At 47.4% G+C, this 24,092-nt stretch overlaps 1 protein-coding gene across 2 annotated transcripts in view; it reads right to left on the reverse strand.

Annotated features, from left to right (window-relative positions):
- Positions 1-3,877: 3,877 nt before the first annotated feature.
- ATP13A4 (ATPase 13A4) overlaps positions 3,878-24,092 on the reverse strand; it is an 84,935-nt gene continuing 64,720 nt past the window's right edge. For both annotated transcript variants that reach the window (XM_027848858.1, XM_027848857.1), the window contains exons 22-30: positions 23,598-23,640; positions 21,995-22,104; positions 19,531-19,627; positions 16,481-16,553; positions 14,839-15,013; positions 13,743-13,933; positions 12,803-12,891; positions 9,714-9,794; positions 3,878-4,629 (exon numbers count right to left, since the gene is read on the reverse strand). In XM_027848858.1, the coding sequence (XP_027704659.1) occupies positions 4,417-4,629; positions 9,714-9,794; positions 12,803-12,891; positions 13,743-13,933; positions 14,839-15,013; positions 16,481-16,553; positions 19,531-19,627; positions 21,995-22,104; positions 23,598-23,640 (1,072 nt within the window). In that variant the 3' untranslated portion in view covers positions 3,878-4,416. The remainder of the gene's footprint in view (positions 4,630-9,713; positions 9,795-12,802; positions 12,892-13,742; positions 13,934-14,838; positions 15,014-16,480; positions 16,554-19,530; positions 19,628-21,994; positions 22,105-23,597; positions 23,641-24,092) is intronic.

Genomic DNA, 24,092 nt, shown 5'->3' on the forward strand with positions numbered 1-24,092 from the left:
GAGGGAAGGAGGAAAGAAGGAAGGAAGGAAGGAAAGAAGGGAGGAAGGGAAGAGGGAGGGAGGGAAGGAAGAAGCATTTGTTAAGCACCTGTTCCTTTTTTGTTCGTTAGTTTCAGTCACGTCTGACTCTCCGTGACCCCATTTGGGGTTTTCTTGGCAAGGATACTGGAGTGGTTTGCCATTGCCTTCTCCAGCTCATTTTATCGATGAGGAAACTGAGGCAAACAGGGTGAAGTGACTTGTCCAGGGTCACACAGCTAGTGAGTGTCTAAGGACAGATTTGAACTCAGGAAGATGAGTTTTCCTGACTCCAGGCCTTCGCTCTGTCCACTATGGCACCACCCAGCTTCCCCCCAAGTGCCTATTATGTGTCAGTCACTGTGCTAAGCAGTTTCCAAATATTAATCACTTTTGATCCTCATGAGAACCCTGTCAGGTAGGTACTAATATAATCCCCATTTAAAGTTGAGCAAACTGAGGCAGACAGCAGTTAAGTGCCTGGTCCAATGGCACGAGCAGTAAGTATCTGAGGCCAAATTTAAACTCCGGTCTTCCAGACCATGCCTCGTGCTCCAAACATTGCCCCACCTGGCTGGATGTCGGGGATGGCTTCACAGCTAAGGGAACAGAGGTGCAGAGGAGGACACGCAGGCAACGGGATTGGACAGTATAGTGCACTCCATTTGGAGTCAGAGAGACCCGGCTCAGCAGCTCCAGCAGGACACATGTCCCCTCCCCTTGCCTCCCCTGAGCATCCCTCGTCCCTGCTCGGTCTGTGTGGGGTATAGACCCATGTGTGTGCATGTCCTGTCCCCCATCAGAACGTAAGCACCTTGAGGACAGCACCACGCGTCTGTGTCAACAATGCCTAGCACACAAAACGTGCAAGTCCCTCCAGGAGCACAGGGTCCCAGACTCTGCTGAGTCTCCCTCCTCCCACGGGAGTGATCTCCCTCAGCATCACCAGAGGGATGTCTCTGCCGCCCCCCGGGGGTGTTTGAGGGTGTGTTCCTGGTCAGAATGCAGTCTCCTTGAGGGCCAGGCTCGTCCTCCTTCCTGACAGTATTTCTATTCCCGAGGCTTGGGAAGCCTTTACTAAACGTTCATTGATTTGACTGGCTCCACGTAGTGTGGATGTTGTTTTCCCCAGAGAATGAGCACCCTCTGAGGGTGTTTGATAGCCCTTCCAGAAAGTCCCATGCCTGGCATGCAGCAGGTGTTTAATAAATGCTCGTTCATGCTTTTCCTCCCAGAAATGTGACTGTTTCAACTGAGGGGGATCTCAAATGCTTCTGTCCTACGATGCCCTGCGATTAGCACAGGGCCTGGCACATAATAAGCAGGCGCTTAATCCACATTTGTCAATAGTCATAGGATAACAGTTGATGTTTATATAGCACTTTAATGTTTGTGAACACTTTACTTATGTCATTTGGCCCTCACAGCCATCCTGGAAGGTAAGTGTTATTATTATCCCCATTTTACATTTGAGGAAACTGAGGCAGGCAGCAGTGAAGTGACTAGCCCAGAGTCACACAACTGGTAAGTGTCTGTGGTGAGATTTGAACCCAGGTCTTCTAGACTTCAAGTCCAGAAGCCTATACATGGCGCCACGTCAACACCCAGGTAAGAGGTTCATGAATCTGGAGCTTGCAGGGACCTAAAAGTCCTTCATTTTTCAGATGAGGAAACAGAGAACAAGGGAGGTTGACTTTCCCAAGGTCACACAAGTAGGGAGCATCAGAGAGGGGATTTGAACCCAGACCATGTGCCAGCAGATTCAGCCACCTACCATCAAACAGTACTGTTCCTCCCCAGATCCCTCATCACCTTTGAATACCATCTATCCTCAATCGTGAAGAAAGCCTTGAGATTAGGCAGGACTGGGAACGGCTCTGGGTGCAGTGTCTAGGAGGCTTGGGTTCAAATCCTGGGCCTGCCTGTGTGCCCCTCACCCACCAGGCCAGTCACTTAACCTCTCTCAGTTTGGGCATCTGAAAAGTGGGGATAATAATGCTGGAACTTGCTCCAGTTTATGCACAGAAATAAGACCAAAATGGGGACACTTCCCGAGAGTGCCATGGGCTCCCTGTCACTGGGAGCCAAGGCTCACTGCCCCCTTGGAGGAGATGCTACAGAAAGGTGTCTTGGCCAGGTGTCCAGCTCTGAGGTTCCAAGATTCCACGACTCCCCAGCAGATGGCACTATGTACACAACTTTGCTCGGCTTTTATTCTGGCCACTCACCGGGCCCTGTGATTTTCCAGCCAAAGCTGGCCTCGTTCCATTCCTGGTGAAGGCAGGGGCCGTGGCATCCTTGGTCATGCATGGGCAGCAGAATAACAGACATAATGGAATTCCCCAAGTTGAACAAACATCCCCCATACAAAGTCTGTGTTGCCAACCTAGACTCATGGCCAGCATAATCTGCCCTAAGCACCATCTTCCTTATTTCATTTCGTTGTTTCAGAATCTATGAGGACTTCCCACAATCCAGCAGGTCCAATTCAGAGCCCCCCACAATCCGGTGTCCCCAGATGTATCTCTCACTCTTCCCAGAAAGGTATACTCCATTCTAGCCAGACCAGTTTTTCCTCCCCGCATATTCCCTCTTGTCTTGGCCTCTGCTTTTGCCTCAGGTGCTATCTGGACACCTGCCACCCAAATAGTGCCGATATTCAAGACTTGTAGGTCCGTAGTACCAGAGGACTCAGAGCTGGAAGGTACCTTAGTGATCACTGAGCCCAACCTTCTCCTTCCCCAGAGAAGGAAACTGAGAAATCCCAGAGAGATGTCAAGACTTTCGGTTTTCCTAATTCATTTCAACTTCAATGTTCTTGATGACTCATTGAAAGGCTCTTCTAAGCCCGTCCTAGAAACCTCCCCTAATAATTCTAGCAGACACTATCCTCTCCTATCCTGGGAGCTCACAGCATGTATCTGTATCACAGAGATGGGGACTGAACTTAAGATTGACTGATAACAGGGAGCTCCTGAATGAGAAAACTTCCTCCACCAAGGAAGGGCGGCACCTTCTTGGAAACTTACAGTCGGCGTTACCTGGAGCACCAAAGTTAAGTGCCTCACTCAGGATCACAGCCTGACATACATCAATAGCAAGATATGGGGAGAGCCTCCCTGGCTCCAAGGCCCCTATACCCACTGCCTCTCGTGTTTGCATTTCCAGCTCTTGGGGTATCCTCAGTTTGGGAATTCCAAGATTGTAAACAATCAGTAACCCATGGTCTTAGAGTTTCCTAAGCCTCAGGGAGGACAATTGACTTTCCAAATTTCACAAAATTAATTAAGCTCAGAGTTGTGATCTGAACCTGGGTCTTAATGACTCTAAAGTCCAGCATTCTATTCATTCTACCATGTTGACTCTCGTGGCATCTATGTGGGCACTCAGCTATACTAAATCGAACATCTTCGGGCTAGTTGTCTTGGATCTGTCTCTTTGTTGGCACAAAATTGTTTCTTGTGTGAGAGTCTTATCTCCTCAAAGATCATCAGCTCCATGAGGGCAGGCACTGTATCATCCATTTCTCTTGGGTCAGTCTGTCTCTACACCAGGCACTATGCTTGGTGCTGGCATTAAGGGAAAAAAGTGAAACAGTCTTTGCCCTCACGGACTTACAATCATTAAGTATGTGGGAAATACCAACAAAGTAATGTACCTTCCATAGGGGTGCAGCAATGCCTTGGGCTCCAGGCAGTGACAAGATGATGAAAAAATGGAGGGGGAGGGGGAAGAGATGAGAAATAGGAGTGACAGGGACAAGCTGACATTAAAGAAAAAAGGAGGGGATAAAGAGATGCATCTTCTTTGCAATGCAGGGAACTGCAAGGTAGAACATTTTACATGCTGTCAGATTCCATTAATGTGTTGGCTCGGATTTGATGAACTAATTTTTATTCTCTCTTACAAAAAGTTACTCACTGGTTAGGCAGAGAAGGTAGAAGAGGAAGAGAAAAAGGGAGAGAGGAAGAAGGGGAGGGTTAGAGAGACAGATTGAACTACCTCATTAGACCTGTGAGTGTTTTGCTCTCTTCCTCTCTCTCTCTCTCTCTCTCTCTCTCTCTCTCTCTCTCTCTCTCTCGCTCGCTCGCTCTCTCTCTCGCTCTCTGCTTTAGGACTGCAGCATTTATCACCTCCTCTGGTCATGCTCTGGGAGCTGAACATCTAAGAAATATCCATGAACTAGGGAAGGGAGAAGAGGGCTGGCCAGAGCTGCAGGTCCACTGCAGAAACATAATTTGGGCAAAAAATTTTAATTTATAATCATAATTTGATGTGTTCATCAAACCTCTGGTTTCAATTAGAAGGACCTTCCTTGGACTACAAAGTTTCTGAAGTCCTTCCATCCCTTTCTTTCTTGGCAGGCCACCTGAGCCCCAGAGCCCCAGGACATAGCCTTCATGGGGTCTCTTCGTGGCTTTCAAACACGGGGTTGTTGTAGGACACTCCACTGGCACTCTCCGGCCGGTCAGAATAGGAAGTCTGATTCAGGGGGGGCCAGGCTGGGTCACTGGTCACCACACTCTGCCATTTTCTATACTGGCTTTTAGACTGAAATCCAAAACTTCGCTTGATGACCAGCCAGAGGGCTCGATTTTCAATGATGGCTTCCTGGAAAACAGAATGATAACAATAATGGCTAATGTTCATCTAGTGCTTTAAGGTTAGCAAAGCACTTTACATATTTAATTTAAAGTGCAGATGGTACAAAGTACTCATTTCATCTTTTTTTTTCTTTTTTGGTACAATGCAGCTTTAATGTTTTGGTTGATATATGAATTGAAAGGTGTCATAAAGTAATGTTTTGCCACACATACAGATTATAGACAACTCTCAAATATCTGTATATCAATCCTTGGGTTTCAGATATTAAAATTTGCATTCCCTTTGGGCAGATCACCTTCAGGTAAGCATGTGATACCCTAGGGACAGAGGGAAGGGAAGGAAGGAAAGAAAGAAAGGAGACAGAGACAGACAGACAGAGAGAGAAAAAGAGAGAGAGAGAGAGAAAGCCGTGTTGCCCAACTGGCCAGTCCCAGTTTGGTCCCCAGAGGGCAGCTCCTTTTGTACTCACAGAGGTTGTTGTTTATCCTTTCTTCTTGAAGAGGACCATGACATCAGGCCATTGTTTGGGCCCTGATTGGCTCAGAATGAATGTAAACAGCAATTGTTTCTGTTTTGCCCAGAAACTCAGAAAATTCCCCTCCCAGATCAATTTTTTTTGACTACATAAAGAGGTCATTTTCTGCCTCATTTCTTATTAAGCCTTAATCACTGAATGGGCATCGCCTCAGTCAACCTGACACCTGTTAAAGACCTTAGCTTGAGAAGGCCAAGGTCCCCTTCTGCATCCTGGGCCACCTCCAGTTTTCCTGATCTATATCTGGCCCCTGGACCCAGATAGCTCTGGAGGAGAGAGTGAAGCTGGTGACTTTGAACAGCCCTCCCGCACTTAAATCCAATTCACTTGCATGTCATTGCAGCACCTTCCTGATGTCATGGTCTTCTAGAATGATGGACAAGCGACAAGAACAATAATCTACTTTGTGGATGGCCCTTAAATACTTTTTAATTTCTCTCTAGTTTCTCACAATTCCCTAGTAACCTCCATCTCTTCATTGCTGGCCAGTTTATACCCAGCGAATAAAAATTAATTTGAATATCAGAGTTGTAGGATACCAGAAGTCCAGCCACCAGGCAATAATTGAATACTGCCTATGACATCTCTGAAATTTAGTCACTCAACCTCAACTAGAAAGATCCCAGTTTTAGCCTTCCCATAATGCTTGGAGAAGACAATATTCATAGAGGCAGGCCATTACATTTTTGGTTAGTCTAATTGTTAGGAGCAGTCATTCAATCTTCACAACAACCCTGTTGAGATTGGTACTATTATTCTCCCCATTTTACAGATGCAGAAATTGAGGCAGAGAGCTATAAGGGACATCCAGGGCTACATAGCTCATAAATGTCTGAGGTAGAATTTGAACTCAGGTCTATCCACTGTACCACCAAGCTTCCCAACCTTGATTGTCTTAGACTATAGAGGGCATTTAGGCATCCCTCAAGATTGCATCGGTTCATTCAGACTCTTCATTGCTGTCTTTTGTAATAGGTATGTGAGTTGCCATTTCACTCAAGAGAGTCTTGTCCCTGAAATCTTGACCCACACCCACACCCACACGTAGACCTTTCATTGAAAATCATTTGAGGCAGCAGAAGCCAGACCCTTCTGGAAATATTTCTTGTTTCAACATTGTCAGAAATAAGCAAGATCCCAAGTCACCCCTACCTTGTCTCCTGCCATCTGTTAACTGTGCACTGAGTTACATCAGAATCACTTGATCATAACTCTCTTATATTCACCCTGCCCAACATAATCCATGTTCTTCTTGGGCGACCTCTAGCGGTGATGGGGAGGAGCACAGCCAGCGTCACCTCTCATAATCATCCATGAACTTAGTAGCTTCCCATTTGGGCACTTCCTGGCTTTATCTTCAACAATTATCCAATGATGTGCTAGGATAATCAAAGAAGGATAACCAAGCAAGTCAAGGGAGCTTTCCTTTGCCCTTCTACAAAACCAAGGGGGCTGTACCAAGCAGGACTGGGTGAGCTCCTGGTCACCAAGTCCCAGAAAATGGAATTGGAGAGGGTCCAGAGAATGGGGTGCTGAGGGATGCTCATTTAGGAAGACGGGCTGAAGAAATTAGGACTAGAAAGATGTTAATAACTTTGTTTGTCCTTCATTGTCAAAGAGGACCAATGACATCACAGGGTCACGTCTTGACTCGCTTTGGATTTAAGCGAGGCGAGGTGGCATAAAGTCATCAGCCTCACTCCCTCTTCCACAGTCATCAAGTTCAGTGGCGAGACAAGAGTCGGGATAACCAGCGATGGCCCAGGATGTGGTAGATGACCTTGGTGTCTTCCATATCTGACCAAGCTCTAAACGCTCCACAGCGCCTACTTCAGCCATCCTCATGGCCCTTGGAACAAATTGTTCTCATCCACCCATTCCATAGTGGAAGTCTTCACATGCTTGATGTAGACATCCCCCCAACTCCCAAGTGAATTTGAGGCCTGTTGGTCAATCTCATCCTGGCCTACCTGCCCGCTGAGACGGTTTTATCGGGGTGTGGCTCCTGTGCATGCTACAGCTTCTTGGTAATAATAATAATGACACATTTACATAGTGAATACCATCAGATGGGATGACATAAGCAAGTGCTTGGCAAACCTGAAAGGGCTCATTAGGGCTAGCTGTCATGATCATCATCATCATTATGAATCCATATATTATAGCAACATGCCTGTGAGGTAGGCACCATAGGTATCGTTGTTCTTGTTTTGAAACAAAGAAACTGAGGCTCAGACCAGCGAAGTAACATATCTGAGGTGGGATTCAAAGTCCGGTCTCATCTAGGCTGGGAGTCAGGTGGCCTGGAATCTGGTCCACTCACTGTCTCCTCAAACAGGCCCTTCCCCCTTTCTAGGCCTGTTTCTCCCTCTAAAATGAGGGAGTCAAGCTAGTCTCTGAGATCCCATCTAGCTTCCAAATCTGTTCATTTCATGATCAATGAAAATGGGGAGAGGACGGTCACTGAGAGGGAGACTTTGGTTGGCCAGTAGGAACATTTTTCTATTGATTAGAGCTGGCCAAAAGGGGAGCAGCCGGCTTCAAGAAGTGAAGAGTTCCCCCTCACCAGAGATCTACAAAGAAAGGCAGGAGAGCCATTAGCAGACATGTTGTAGGAGGGATTCTTGGGCAGACTCCCCTCATCTGCTCTAATGTTGACCCATCCCTGGTGCAGACCCTCTTCTCCTCACACCTGGACCACTGCAATGGCTGCTGGTGGGTCTGCCTACCTCAGCCTCTCCCCACTCCAGGCCATCCTCTATTCAGTAACCAAAGGAATTTTCCTAAAGCACACAGGTCTGATCATGTCACCCCCCAACTCAATAAACTCCAATGGGGCCTTATTGCCTCCAAAATCAAAGACAAAATCTTGTGACAGTCAAAACTCTTCTTGACCCAACCCCCTCCTACCTTTCCAGTCTTCTTACATTTTACTCCCTTGCATATACACTTCAGTCCAGGGACACCAGCCCCCTGACTGTCCTAGGAACAGGACATGCCACCTCTCAGCTCCAGGCATTTTCTCTGGTCATCCCCCAGGCCTGGAATGCTCTCCCTTCTCCTCTCTGCCTCCTAGCTTCCCTGGCTTCTTTCAAACTCCAATTAAAGTCCTATCTTTTGCTAGAAGCCTCTCCCAGCGCTAGGGCATTTCCTTTGAGAAGATTCCAATTTATTCTGCCTTCTGCTTCTTGTACAAACATGGTTGTTGGCATGTTTTCTCCCCCTTTAAATGTGAGCTCCCAGAGGGCAGGAACTGTTTCTTCTTTTGCTTTTCTTCATGTCTCCGGCACTTAGCACAGAGCCTGGCACACAGCAGGAGCTTAATAAATTCTCATTGACACTGGATTTGACTAACTGCTGCTGAAGTTTTTTTCACCTCTGAAATTCTATCTATGATCATGGCAGAGCTGGGATTGGAACCCAGGTCTTCTAACTTCTAACTAAGACTGCTCTGGTCTGTTGCCTACATTCACAAATGAAATAATTGCTAAATTTTTGTTAGGTTTCAGGTACAAACAAACGTCCTTTTTCTCATCCAAATCCACACAGCCCCTAAAATGGCAGGGGTTGGGGCATGACAGAAGCCCCCAGGACCCAGTTCTAGAGACTTGTTGTGGCTGAAAAAGATGATTTTCCTTTGGTCAACCTGGTTGGTCAAACCTGAGCCCCACTGCTTAGCACGGCCAGCTGAACCTTAGCTGACTGACCTTCAGTCCTGTGACAGGGCCAGGATTTGATCAGAAAACCTCCCTTTGGCACCTGGCAGACAGAAAGCCCTCTACAAATCACCTACTGCATCAGTGACCTCACGGCCTTGACAGTCAGGCCGTCGAGCATCTCTGGGTACCGCCTTCCTGGAGGATGGAACTGCCTTCCTTTGGCTCCTTTTGGGTATCCCTCACCATGAAGACCTGCTGAGGTAGCAGCCGTCTATTGATCTGAGTGTCAGGAAGGCCAGTTCACTGTTCTATAACATCAAACTAGGAGACCAAGGTCATGGCCCTAGGCTTTTCACTGTTGGCTACAGGTCCGCATAGGAAAACTATATTAAGTTTATATGCCCTGAATTCTACCTCAGTGTCATCAGATCCCCAGAGACCACATAGGGCACTACAGGAGGAGTGCATTCTAATAGCAAAGAGAGGTCATGGAAAGGGGAGAGTCTGAAGTTCCCTTCTATAACTCTGAGGAATCGGGGGCTCCCCAAGAGGACTCTGAAGAGTGGAATGGTAGGAGATCAGTCGTTTGGAAGGAAGGTCAGAGTTGAGAACAGGAAGAGAGGAGAGGGATGGAGGGCAGAAAGGGAGAAGCTGCCTCGTGCACTGGGGAGCTCAAAGTAGGCAGGCCACAAAGAGGAGACACGTACGTCGCCTACCCCAGCCACAGAGTCAGGGCCACCAAGCCTGAAGGGAGCCATCCTCCGTCCAGTGCTCCCCCATTGTCAGAGATGAGGAGCACCCCAGAAGACTGGACCCCTGCAATTCCATCCTTGTCCATAGAGAGCTTCCCCAAAGGTGTTTTCCAGATGTTTGTCCAGTAACCCAAGGGCACTTACCTCTACAATCAGGGACAGAATCAGATTGACAGCGAGCATGATGATCAGGTGAGCCCTCCAAAGGGTGGGTGTGCAGACAAGCTAGGAGACACCCAGAAATGGAACCAGTAAGAGACTCGTGCATGATGTTAGGGAAGAGGAGCCATGGTCTCCTTGAGACGGCTTCCCTCAGCTGCTGAGAGCATCCAGCAATGCAACCTTTTCTTCCTCTAATTCATGACTAAACCAGGAAAACTAAGGTGAGGAGGGAGTGAATTTCAGGCAGCAGGGACAGTCAGTACAAAGGCCCAGAGGTGGGAGGTGGAGTATTGAGTGTGAGCAAGTAAACCCTGCTTCATGGCCTCCTAGCTCTCTTACATAAGGCTCTCGTACCCTCGTGGCTGACTGGTCTTCGTCAAAAGTGACTTTTCTCACATCATATCCCCATTCTGGACCCACAAAGACTCTATTACTCTTCTGATTGTACAAATTCCTCTGCCTGGTATTTAAGGCCCAAACCATCTGGCCCTATCTCACTTATCCAACATGCCGCCCAACAGACACTCTCAATCAAAAATAAATCAGCAAGCATTTACTAAATAGTTCTGTAAGGTGAAGGCTGGGAATGGAGGGCTGGGGAGGGGGAGCTGTGTGCTGAGCACCATGTTACAGCTCAGTCTCTACTCCTTCTGCCTCTGGGAGACTCTGCTAGGGGAGAGACTCCTAACAAAATCTGGCCTAAGGGGCGAACAATGGTGAAACATGCCAACGGTGCTAGTAGTCATACTTTGAGCAGTCACATCTTCTCTATGTAGGGGATGCTTAGATCCCCATCTCCAATCCCCAGCTCCTTCCTGAGCTCCAATCCCACCTGCCTATTAGAAATTTCCGCCTGGACGCTGCAATGGCATCTCAAGTGAAACATGCTCAAAATGGAAGTCATCACCTTTCCTACGTCTCTTCTTAACTCCCTCTTTCTGTGGAGGCGCCACAGTCGTTCCAGGCTCCCAGGTCTGTACTCTCTGGGTCATCTCTGTTCCCAAATCTTGCTCTTTCTACCTCCACATCTCTCGCATATTTCCCTTTCACCTATAAAGTCAACTCTCTAGGTCCTCATCACCTCATCGTCTCTGCATGAGTCTCCTTCCTCTCCTGCCTTAACCCTCCCTTTCATAGTCTTCCTCCATTAGAATGAAAGCCTTTTGAAGGCAAAGGCTAGCTTGCTTACTTATATTCTTGTCTCTAGAACATAGCACAGGCAAAGGAAGGCACCTACTATATGCCAGGCACTGTGCTAAGCTCTAGGGATACAAAAACACAGCCCAATGCCCTCACAGTCCACAGTCTGATGCCTAATAAATGTTTTATCTACCCAAATGATAGATAGACAAAAAAAGAAAGAGATAGTTTGATTGATAGACAGACAGACAGACAGACAGATAGATAGATAGATAGATAGATAGATAGATAGATAGATAGATAGACAGATAGACAGGTAAATATATATATATATATATAGGGAGAGAGAGAGAGATAGGTAGATACATAGATAGATAGATAGAAAATAGACAGGTGGTTAGATAGATAGACAGACAAACAGACAGATAGACAGACAGACAGACAGATAGATAGATAGATAGATAGATAGATAGATAGATAGATAGATAGATAGATAGATAGATAGATAGATAGATAGACAGGTAGATATATATATACAGAGAGAGAGAGATAGGTAGATAGATGGATAGATAGATAGATAGATAGATAGATAGATAGATAGATAGATAGATAGAATATTACCATAGCCACCTAACTGGTCTCTTTGCCTCAGTGTTCTCTCTGTTCCAGCCCAAACTGAACCCAGCTACCAGGGGCATCCCTAACCCGCTCATTGCCCTGCTCAGTAAACTCCACTGACCCCCCATCACCTCTAAGATGAAAAACAAATACTTCCTTTGGCAGTTCAAGCCCTACTCAGCTTCCCTCTAATCTGCCTTTTCAGTTTTCTTCTGCCTCACTCCCTCACATGTCCTCTAGGGTCTGTCCTCCTATTTCTTGTCTGCTGTCCCTCATGCTCAGAATGCCCACCCTCCTCACCTCTAGCTCTTGGAATCCTTCAGTTCCTTCTAAGCTTAGCTCCAGCCCACCCCACCCCTATGAGGTCTTCCTGATCCCCTACGTGCCAGCGCTTCCTCCTACCCAAATTACTCTGTGTATGTATGTGTGTATCTACATATACACCCAAATATATGTATATATGTATGTATTTGTAAGTGTTACACATACTTAATTTGTATGTATTTACCTGTGTGCATTTTATCAGTCCCTATAGAATGTAAGTTTTTGAGGTTGGTGCCAGCCAACGGTAGGCATTTAATAGATGTTTGTTGATTGATGGCAGGGCATAGACAAGAGATACACAGAATGAGCAAGCATGAAAGGGTTATATCTGCATCCCTGTTTGGAGGGAACATCCAAAGGGATGAAATCACAGATCTATGGAAGCATGAGAATGAGGCAGCAGGGCTCAGAAGTGGGAATTAGGGGCAACGTTTTTCCGTATCTTGTGTATCTCAGATTTCTCTCTGGGGCTTCAAAGGTATCTAAACATTGAAATATGTGGCAGAAGGAAATGTGAGGGAAAGAAGATGCCTGACAAGCATAGCAATTAGCCCTCTGAAAGCAATTTTTAAGCGGTGAAGTGTAAGCAAATAGAAAAAATACATATTCATTTTGTCTGGAATCACAAATGGGCTTGAGAGTTAGCAGAAAAGGAGCTCTAGGCAAAGCTGTTTGGAAACCAGAGCATTTGAAAAACAGGTTGTCAGGTTTTGAAGGGGGTGAAGCAGGAGGAGGTTTGCCAAGCATGTCAGGGTGTTTTCGGAGAAAAACTCACAAGATGTTTTAAAGGCCAGGGGAGAAAGGAAGACCAACTGGAATTCCTATCCCGACCAGCACTCATGACAACTACTGATGGGCCAAGCCCACTGTAGGGCTGCCATCCACCGGGATGTGTTTGGATACAAGAACATTGCTGAGCGCTGCAGGGCAGGTGTCTTGGTGCACCATGTCACGATAGAGCCAGATACATCAACTTGAATGATACTTACATCCATCCGCTGATAAAGATCAGGAATATTCGCAAAGAGAAGGAAAGTACACGTCCCCATCTGGATCACCAACACGAGGACAAAGATATCTGAAGGGAACAAACAGGAGAAAGCACTTAGGATTCCCGGGTCCCTCTGATGTTACTGACATTGGCCACTGGTCCTGGATCAGTCCTGACCCAAGTCACTGAATGCCCATGTCAATGCTGCACAATGCCCAGCACTTAAGGTAAAAATCAAAACAAAAAACAAAGAGGGTCCTTGATCGTACTCCATTCATCTTCCTCTGCAACAGCTCTTGATTATTATTTCCTAGAAATAATTCGAAGTATCCACGTGTAATGTTTGAGTTTTAATAAAGAAACTTGCTTGCATATTTCCAGGCTCCATGATCTCATTCATGTGGATACTCCATCTCCCAATGCAGATTGCAACTTTAAAATGGCAGTACTGGGGTGGGGTGGGGGGAGTTAGCTAGATGAACCCTAAGATCTTTTCCCTGCCCTATAATGATGATTCTAGGCCTGTGAGCCTTTTAGCCTTTAGATGCCTCCAACAACTCCTTAGGTCTTATCTACTTAGTCATAGATGAGCTGCAATCTTCATTAATGGAAGGCAATCCAGTCCTAGGAGTCCCTAGTGCTGATGAAATCACAGATCCTTTCTGTATTTGGATTCAGAAACTATATTATTTAATAAATAAAGTTGAAGGTGTTAAATAATTGAACCGTGTATCAAGATACCCAAGACAATTGTCATGAGGCTCCCTCACCCCAGAAATAGGAAGAGAAAATATTGCTTATTTGTTTATCTCATAGGGATTTGCTGTAAATCATGAGCCACCTCCAGCCATGGACTTCGAGTTTCTTCATGATGTAAGCATAGCTATGGAACTCTTTGTGGTTCTGACACATGGATGGACAGTGCCAAAAATACTTACAGTTGGTATACATGGGCTGTCTGAATGGCTTTCCTTTGGAAAACACCAGTGCGACAATGATGCAGTTGATGGTCCCCAAGAACCAGATTGTGGTATTCTCATAACTCATGAAGCTGTCAGGGCTAACCTTCCCTGATATCATGGGTGAAGCGGCTGTCCTGGAGATGTTTCCCTTTGGTAGGGAACAGGCGCTGAAAAGGGGACCAGAAGAGGAACACTCATCAGCCGATAAAAAGAGAGTGGGACAGGGCATTGCCCCAGCCCTCTCAGGACCGAGAGGAAGGCATCTGAGACCCTGCCTTGGCCTTGTGCCATCCTGCTGAGGAGGCAAGGCTGGGCACAGTAGCTAAGAATGAATGAACGTGAATAAGTGTGGAAAGAGAAGCACAGAGAATGAGAGCTTCAGTATTCAAAAGAGAAAGAGTCCTGGGGCCAAGCAACAACTCCCCGACACAGAAGAGAAGGAGGGCTTGAACGAAGGCTCCCTTCCTGCTCCTCTCTCCAACCCCTAAACCAATGCTAACTGTCTGAGATCAAAAGGACCGAATGAGCAGAAGAGGTAGAAACTCCTTGAGGGCACCAACTGCCACTTTTCCCTCTATCTCAGTTTCCCTAGCACAGTGTCATACACCTAGTGCACACTTGAGGAGTGTTTCCTGAATTGAATTTCCACGTCGTCTTCCCACATTCAAGCACACTTCCTGGGTGTTTCCCAAGCAGGACAGTTTCCCACTTTGCCCATGTGGGGCCCACATCTCGAAGGTATTCCCTCCCCATCTCTGCCTCTCTGAGCCAGGCCCTAACTTGACAAGGCACAGCTCACGTGACACCTCCTACAGAAGCATTTCCTGATCATGCAGACTATTAGCATTCTCTCCCTCACCAAATGACTTGGACACTCTTTGGGGTTCATTTCCATGGGTGCCCCTTGTCCCACCCATCCTTCTCCTCAGAGTAAAATGGAAGCTCCTTGAGGGCAGGGACTGTTTCCAGTTTGTCTTTGCATCACCACAACCTACCACAGGGCCTGGCACACAGTAGACACTTAATGGGTTTGTTGTTGAATTATATTGCATTGCATTGAATGAGAATGTACCTGAAGACATCCGTGGCAGAGTACCAGGGCTGCTTCCGAACAAGGATGAAACCCAGCATGTGCATGACCAGGCTGAAAAGCACATTGACCAGCACAGACAAGAGCAGCGGAGGGGAGACCAGCCTGCCTGGAGGTCTGTAAGGAACCAGCTTGGGGTAGGCGCCGTTCAAACTCACTGAAAGATGAAATGGGAAGGGGAAAATGCTTAGCGTGCACTCAGGATGGTGGAAAGATGCCACCTTCTCCTTTGGAAGGTAGAAAAAAAGGACCATTTCTCTTCTACAACCAGACACATGCATCAGGGGAAGGCAGACACCCAACCAAGTTTTCCATAAGGCTTCACAGAATGACACAATTTGAGAGTTGGAAGCCACCTCAGAGAGCATCTGGTCTAGTGCATACCTGGACACGAATCCCCACACTAATACACCCAACAAGCCTCTCCTTAAAGAAGGCCAAGGAGGGAGGAAGCCACCCCTCCCCAGGCAGTCATGCCTCTTAGGACGGCTCTCAGGGTTAGGAAGCTCCTACTTAACCGGCAGCTTCAGCTCACCTCTTTGTAACCTGCTCCTTTTCTTCTCGATTCTGCCAACTGGGGCCAAACCCAAAGGCTAAACCCAATCTCTTCCATACAACAGCCCTTCCAATGCTTGAGCCCAGCTCTCATTGACCAGGGGATCATGGAGTTAAAGCAAGAAGGGACCTCATTTTGCAGATAAAAATTGTGTCTTGTCCATTAGTAAGTATCCTAGGAGGAATGTGAACCCAGGTCTTCCTGAAACCAAGTGCAGTGCTCTACCCACTGCTCCATGCTGCCTCTCAGCAGCACCCCTCTACTCCCTCCCCCCATGAGTCTTCTTTTTCTTCTATACTTGTCTAGTTCCATCAACTATTCTTCAGCATTCCTTCTATGTCATGGATTCGAGACCCCTTGCTGCCCTCCAGTAGACACTCCAGATCATCAACATCCTTCATAAGCTGGGGAGCCCAGACCTGAATAAATTAATCCAGATGAGGCTGACAAGGGAAGAGCACAGAAGGACTATGTCCTCCTCTGCCTGGAAGCCACGCCCCTCTTAAGGCGGTACAAGACTCCCTTTGCTACATGGCTGCCCCATCACACACACTGCTGGCCCGCATGGGGCTTAGCATCCAATGGAGCCCCCAGTTTGTTCACACAGATCTTTTACGTCAAGGTTTGTGCTCATCACCAGTTATGTTACAGTAACAAAAATCTCTTCTGAAGTACTCCTACTATGTACTTGGCATGGGACTAGGCTTTGGGGATTTGAAGGGAAAAAATGAAGTGGGCCTTGCCCTCATGGGGCTTACAGTCAGTCCACTGGATTTCAGGCTATTATATTCCATGGAGAAGGGAGCAAATGACAAGATAGGCCAGCCAGTGCACCTCACTCCCATCCCCATCTTTCGTTTTTTGTACATTCTTTTTTCTAAATGACTACTCCTTTGGTTTTCCTTTCTTTTCGGAATCAGCCGGGCTGGAATCCAACTGCACGTCTGATTGGTTCCTAGGGCATTGGCTACTGAAGAGGCAGCCCCGCTAGGACAGTGTGGTCCTCTGGGTAGAGTGGAAGGAATCAAAGAATGACTTCACAGGCAGAAAGCTTTACACGTTGCTTACTTGTTATCCCAATGATGGTAGTGATGGCCAGATCCTGGAACAAGAACTGGTAATTTGAAAGGCTGTTTGTTTTCTGAAAAGAAAAAGGGAAACATTGGTGAATGCCATCTCTTGCCATTAGGACAAAAAACTAACATGATTGGAGCTGCTAAATGTATTCCCAGAAGACCAAATGGCTAGTTTTCAGTTGGGAGCTTGTCAGGGGAGGTGGCAAGAGGAGAAGCACTCTAGTCACCCTTCAGTCTCAGGGTCGATGAGTGGCATTGGTGGTGGGAGGACTGGCGGTGCCCATCTCTGATGCTCCAAACAAAAGGGCAGCAGCCTGTTGGCACAGAGCCCTTTCAGTGCTCAGCCCTTGTGTAGAGGCCATTTGTGCCCCAAGATGAAACCCTGCCAGGAATAGAATGTAAACGGAGCCTCGGATTAGCTCAGCCTTTGTTCTGTCGCCTCTCATGTATCACTTGGTCAATCGCACGCTCTGGTGTCAGGGGCACAAGAGAGCACTCTGTCTTCAATGAGGATGTAACAGTGGTGCTGAGGCCTCATTTTCCTCTCCTATATGGGAAGCTGAAATGCTCACACTTAGCTTTTCAGAGATGGGTTTTTGTGAAGTTGTTTTGGGGACCAACGGATAGTGAGTGGCTGATGAGTGTATGTTCACTGCCCTTCGTTATATTGGAGTCCTAAGACTTTTTAAAGTCTGGGTCATGTTTTCAACAAATGACCTCCCTTTCTCATGGCTGTGGCCAATAGTTGGAAAATACAGTAGATGATTGGAGAGGGATGCAGGAGCTCCCACCTGAGATGACTCCACCCTCAGCATCTAGAAAGGTTGAACTCAACAGAAGTGGCTTTTTGACGAAAGCTCAGACTTACTAGAACATATCCATGAGTCAGGTTCAAAAACAGCCTCCGTGTTTTGTTTTAATCTTATTTTGAATCTTATTTAACTCCAAAGTTATTACAAGAGCTGTTTAGCCTCCATGGTGCAGTCCAAGGTTACCCCACAAAAACCAGTGCCACAGAGCTGTTTTCCCAACCCAGACATTTGGGTGCAGATGGAGAAACAATATGGTGCAATGGTCAGTGTGCAGAGTTTGATTGCCACTTCCAACACTTACTAATTGTATGACCTTAGGCAAGTCTTGTCTTTCTGGGCCTCAGTTTCCTCATCTGTAAAGTAGGCATAATATATTCATTCTACCACTCTTTCCTCATGGGTTACTGGGAGGAAAACACTTTTGAAATTTTAAAGGACTAGATAAATGGAAGCCCATGTTATTTTGAATCAGGTATATGTAGACTTAGTCTGGGCAGCTAGGAGGTGCAGTGGATAGAATGCTAGACCTTGGGTGAGGAAAACCTGAGTTCAAAGCAAGCCTCAGACATTTACTAGCTGTGTGACCCTGGGCAAGTCACTTAACCTCTCTTTGCCTCAGTTTCTTCATCTGTAAAATGAGCTGGAGAAGTAAATGGCAAACCACTCCAGTGTCTGTGCCAAGAAACCCCCAATTGGGTTACAAAGAGTTGATATGACTGAAATGGCTGAACAACAAAAACAAACTTAGTCTAAAGGTGAGGACCTGGGAGTGGCAGGAAGAGAAGGTGTTGAGGTCAGTTCTCACGGGTGTGAGGAAAGCTCAAAAGCAAGCTGGGTTATGTCTCAAGGAAATGCCTTTGCTTATTATGAAATAGCATCAGTGAGATGTTTGGCCAATATGTGGCATTTGTTCTTATACAAAGGCCCAGAGTCCACTAGGGGATGGATGACAGGTAACCTCAACCAGAGCCCAGCCACGGAACTCTCCAACCACACGCTGCCCAGTGCCCACAGAATGGTCTTGTTGGCATCCACGGCTAACAAACAGACTGGTTCCCACTGCCTCCCAGGGAAACCTCCCTGTGGAAATCCTGGGATGGTCCATCTATGCAGGAGAAAGGATAAAAGTTTAGAATAGTCATGATGAGCCAGTGGTTGGGAGGGTGGGAAGATGGGCTGTAGGGCGGGTCTGGAAGAACCGGTCGTGGTGCCAGGGACTGTGACTTCCTGACAAGTCTTAGCTTTATACCATTCCTCCCCATGCATCCATAACAATTTAGTCTCTCATCCATGTGACCCCAGCTTCTATGGATGTGGTCAAGGGCAGCCACAGAGGGAACATGGGAATCAAAAAGCAGCAATAGGGGTAACTAGGTGGCGCAGTGACTAGAGCACCAGCCCTGGAGTCAGGAGGACCTGAGTTCAGATCTAGTCTCAGACACATAACACTCACTAGCTGTGTGACTCTGGGCAAGTCATTTAACCCCAATTGCCTTGCCAAAAAGAAAAAAGAGGACCTAAATTGAAAAGAAAAGCAGCAATACTAAGCTCCCCCAAAGGAGAGAGGCTGAGTCTTTCCAGTTTCTTGCTTTCCTTTTTTTTAGAAGGGACCACCATTCTCATATGCACTTGATCCTCTCTGACTGAAAACTCTGAATCCGAATCCTGACTTGTCCTTTACTAGCTCTGCGGCCTTGAGTGAGTCCCTTCCCCATTTGGGGACGGGGTCTCCCCATCTCTAAAATGAAAGCACCGAACCACAGCACCTCCAAGGTCCTTCTAGCTCTGAATCTATAGACCTAAATCCACTTCTTTCTCCGGGTCTCAATTTTCTCATCCGTAAAATGGGAAGACTGGGCATCACGACACCTCAGAAAGAGCGCAGGCTTGGGTGTAAAGGACCAACGATCTTGGGAAGTCACTTCACCTTTGTGGGCTTCGCTTTCCCTCCCTATAAAGTGAGATGGCTGGACGACACGATTGCTGAGGTCCTTTCCATTCTAAACCCAAGATCCGGGACTAGGCGACCTCCAAGTTCCTAAGTCTATGACCCTGAATCCTTTCTCTTCTCTGGGCCTCAGTTTCCTCATCTGAAAAGTGATGGGGTTGGACCAGCTGGCCCCAAGGTCCCTTCTAGACTCAGGATCTTCTGTATCTATTCCCTGCCGTGGAGGAGGCCACATCCTCCTGCTGCTTCTCACTGGCCCAGGGGACGGGGTCCGTGTCATACCCAGTAGAGCAGGAGCACGCCGACGTACTGAATCATGCTGTACAGAGCCATGTACTTAAACATACAGAATGAGGTGACCAGCGCCGCACGTCCTTCCCTATTTAAGGACAAGAAATGGGAGGTCAGTCAGTCAGTCAGGAGAACGTAGGCAGTGGGGGAAGGTTGCTGGAGCATCACCCACCCAGGTGGGCTGGTCATCTTCCCGGGGGTCTGGGTGGGACCCTCACTGGCGGCCTTTCACCAAGCATTAAGTGACCTCTTGCTGAGCATGACTCGATCATAGAAGGGCAATGTGGGTTGGGCTAGAGGGACCACTGACAACGTCTCCAACCCTGAAGCTCTGACCCTGGGAGTCTTTAGGGCTGCCTGAGGGCCGTGGGTGCCAGAGTAACCCAAGGACAACTGCGCTGGTGCCACTGGGGAGGGAGCCCAGCAGGGTAGAAGATCAGATTCTCCCCCATATCTCTCATCTCTACAGCCTCAACCACAGGCTGAGCTATCTCCATATCAATTAGCAAAGACAGAAAGAGGCAGGTAGGGCAGCGGTAAGGGCACTAGAGGGAGTCAGGAGAGACCCAGGGTCCAATCCTGCTTCGGGCACAGACCATGGCTCCATCACTGCAGCTTACATATCTTCATCTGTAAAATGGGGAAGCAATGGTTATCACTCCAACCCATTAGGATTGCTATATGTAGCAAATGAAGTAGTGGCCATAACAGACTGTATGACATGTTATCATTAACACGATGAGAGCCGGCTTCTGGGAAAGGATGCTGGGGAGCTCTTGCCTTCTGGATTCTATAGCATCACATGCCCTTTGATCACAGGTTTCTCTCCAGTGACGCGTTTGGCCAAACAAATAATAGTCATTTTTACAAATGTGCACATGTTTTTTCAGGTAAGACAGAAATTCTTCTTTTAAGTTATTGAATCTAATCTTTTAAAATTTTATTGACACAATATGGGAGTTGGCATGATTCAGTGAAAAGAATGCTCCTTACGGAGCCAGGCTTAATTCCTAGCTCTACTCCTTAGGATCTGTTTGACTTGTGAGGAGTCCCCTCATCTCTCTTGGCCTCAGTTTCCTCCTTTGTAAAATAAGGGGGTGACCTCAGTGACCCCCACGAGCCCCACCAGCTCAAAGTCTACCCTGTGTAATGGTTTTTCAGGAATGGCCTCATCTCTGGGTGGCCTCTCAATCTTACTATTGACTTTTGGTCCAGGTCAATGGGGATTCCCTTCAGGCATTCTGTCCTTGTCGTCAATGAGACCAATGGCCCTCAGCCTGAGAGACTGATCCTGAGAGAAAGTCTGAAAAGGTCTTGGCCCTTGCCTTTCCTAAGACAAGGAAATGCCTATGATGCACTTTCTAATGAAGCTACCTGGGGGCTCAGCCCCCTTCTCTTCCTCCTTCTCACCTGCAGCCAGTGACCTAGAAGGCCCCAGCCACGGATGCTATTCAATGTTATTTGGAGCCACTTTAAAACTAGAACGGAGCTCGGTGCAGAGCCCACTTCTGAGTGGAGCCCTGCTGGGTGATTGGGAAACTGGCCTAAGTCACTGCTCCAGAGAGAACTCAGGAGGACGGAGGGACTGCAGCCCCAGAGGAGGACGTGACTGGCCTCCTCTCCAGCATTCAGGGAGATCAGGGAACCATATGGACCCGGACAAATTCTCCTACTGCCTAGCCAGTTGGCACATTCCTCTGAAACCCGAAGACTAGAGTATGGTGAAGAGGACGGCATCCAGACCGGGAGCTGGGAGACCCAGGTGTTGACCAAGATTTGCCACTAGGAAGCTGCGTAACCTCAGGCAAGTCTCTGCAACTCCATGAGCCTCAGTCTTCTCATCTAGGAAATGGGGATGGTAATAAGCAAGCTGCCAACTTTACAGCGTTGTTAAACAAAAGAGAACTTTGGCATGTGATAGAAATAGGAGATGTGATTAGCTTTCTAAGCCCCCAGCTCCATCTTGGGTTCCATGTTAAAGGAAGGATCTGAGAGGGCAATTGGCACCATGGCGAGGCTTATCCCAGTGCAATTTGGGTCAAGTGTCTGACATGGGCAGAGGAGCAAAGTTAAGCATCATCGTAAAACCTAGAGAAAGGATGGCTGCTTCTCTTGGGTTACTTCAAGCCCCTGGAAATGCAGAGGGGAAATCCCCTCTCAATCAGGCCCGAGGGAACCCGATTAAATAAGACTCATTCATCCAGCAAAAGAGCCAAAAAAACTCAGCCTCATTCCATGAACGCCCCTGAAAATCTCGGGCCACTTCCATTTCTTGCTGGCTCTTCGGAGCCACGTGGCATGACCCCCCAGGTGAAGCCAACGAGTTTGGAGCACAGCCGCCAAGTTGAACCCTTGGAGCTGCTTCTGACCTGCTTCCTGCCCTTCCCCCCAGGACCACGTGACTGGGGCTGGAAAACCCAAAAGAAAGCACAGATTTGGGGAAGAGCAAACTTACTTGATGAGGTGGGGCACACATTCTATATTCGGGGTTTTGGAGGTGAATGGGGAAGCCACGGAGGCCTCTTGTTCAGACAGGGAAATGCCTGCGTGAGCCATTTTCAAAGCCTGAAATGCAAACGTTTGGGTTTCATTCACAAGTCGCCTTCATCTGTCAGTGTCTCCTATTCACGGTACATGGGGAGCACCAGTGATCTGGGTGACCGACTGAGACAGTCTGTTCTTTTCTTCTCCTCTAACCCCCGCCTGAGCCTGACTGCCCCCTTGCCTGGAACGCACTCCTTCTTCCCCTTGGTCCTTAGAATGCCCGCTTCTCCTAGAGGGCTCAGCTCAGGGACCTCCTCCCAAAGGAAGTCTTCCCTGATTCCCCCGATTAGTAGCACTGTCTCCCTCCAGTTAGCTTGCATTTCTTTCTCTGTGTGCATGCTGTTCCCCTCAACAGAATGTAAGCTTCTCGAGGTCAAGGACAATCATTTCCGTCTTTGTACCTCTAGCACTTAGGCAGCTAGGTGGCACAATGGAGACAGTGCCAGGCCTGGAGTCAGGAAGACTCGTCTTCATGAGTTCAAATCCAACCTAAGACACTCACTAGCTGTGTGGCCCTAGGCAAGTCACTTACCCTGTTGGCCTCAGTTTCCTCTGCTGTAAAATAAGCTGGAGTATCTTTGCCAAGAACAGGGTCCTAAGGAGTTGGCCATGACTGAAAGTGACTAAGCAACAGCTCTAGCACCTAGCATAGTGCCTGGAACATGCTTAATCTGAGGGTTAGAGACTTCTTTTTTAAATATGTTTGATAATTGTACTTAAACGTAACTGGTTTCCTTTATGACCTTATATATTTTATTTTATGGCTTTGCCAGACTAACTAGGTGCCAGAGTGGTCCCTGGTATGAAAAAGACTCAGTCACTGTAATAGCAGATGCTTATAAAATGTTTGCTGAATTTAAATGAATTTAGTCCCAATTAAAATCTACCTTCTACAGGAAACCTTCCCCAACCCTTCTTAATTTCTGTGGTTTCTCTCTATTAATTATTCCCTATTTATTCTGTATATAGCTTGCTTCATATGCATTTCTTTGCACGTTGTCTCCCCATTAGATTGTAAGCTTCTTGAGGGCAGGGATTGTTGGGGTTTTTTTTGCCTTTTTTAGCATCTCTAGCACTTAGCAAAGTGCTTGGCACATAGTAGGTACCTAATAAATGTTTATCAGTTGGTTAATAATATATCTATAATGCAGTGGGCAAGATACGAAGTCAGAAATGAACAGTTCCTACCTTCGAGGAGCTTACATTCTACTGGGTCTAGGTGGGAGATGAGCACACAGATAAGGAAATACAAAATATGTGCAGAGTAAACATCAAGTCATTGGAGAGGGAGAAGGGGATTGACTTTGAGTTGAATCCACAAAGCCTCAATGGGAAAGGAGGCATGGGTATCACTAATTCTTAGAGAGCAGTCAGGGGCCCTGATTGGGGCCAGCTCTGTCCCAGACTTCCCAGTACTCCAGGGTGTGGTGGGCATGGACATGTCAATATCAAGGCTCTGAAGCACTTCCTTGTGATTTGGACCAAGGCCACGTCAAGAGCTCGCCCGCACTTACCCCGCAGTCATTGGCTCCATCACCACACATACCTACAAAGTAACTGCAGAGGGTAAAGTCAGTAGATGCCTTAGCACCAAAACAGCCTGGCCTGGGAGTGCCTTGAGTTCAAGGATGCTAGGGTGGGAGCACACAGCAAGGTCACAGGGGCACGGGCCTGGTAACTCCCAGTTTCTTTTCAGGGAGTTAGTCTGAGAGCCTGGAGCTGACCGGGGAGCAGCGTTAGTCAACAGCCCAGGCAACGGACAAGAGGGCTTCACGTGGGTTCCTGGACAATTCACCTAAGCCTTCCCTGGCCGTCCATTGGGATCCTGAGATAGAATTTGCAAATTCCAATCCCAGACCACAAAGACAAGCATGTAGGGGCAGAAGCATGACCAGCACCCAGCTCGGAAAGCACATCTGAAGCCACGAAGGTCAAAGAGAGCAGACCAGCCCAAGCATCAGAACCACATGCCGCTGCCCAAGGAAGACTTCTCCCTGGAATCCTATCTC

Source organism: Vombatus ursinus, unplaced genomic scaffold (assembly GCF_900497805.2).
Source record: "Vombatus ursinus unplaced genomic scaffold, bare-nosed wombat genome assembly UNPS02006874.1, whole genome shotgun sequence".
NCBI classification, from domain to species: domain Eukaryota; kingdom Metazoa; phylum Chordata; class Mammalia; order Diprotodontia; family Vombatidae; genus Vombatus; species Vombatus ursinus.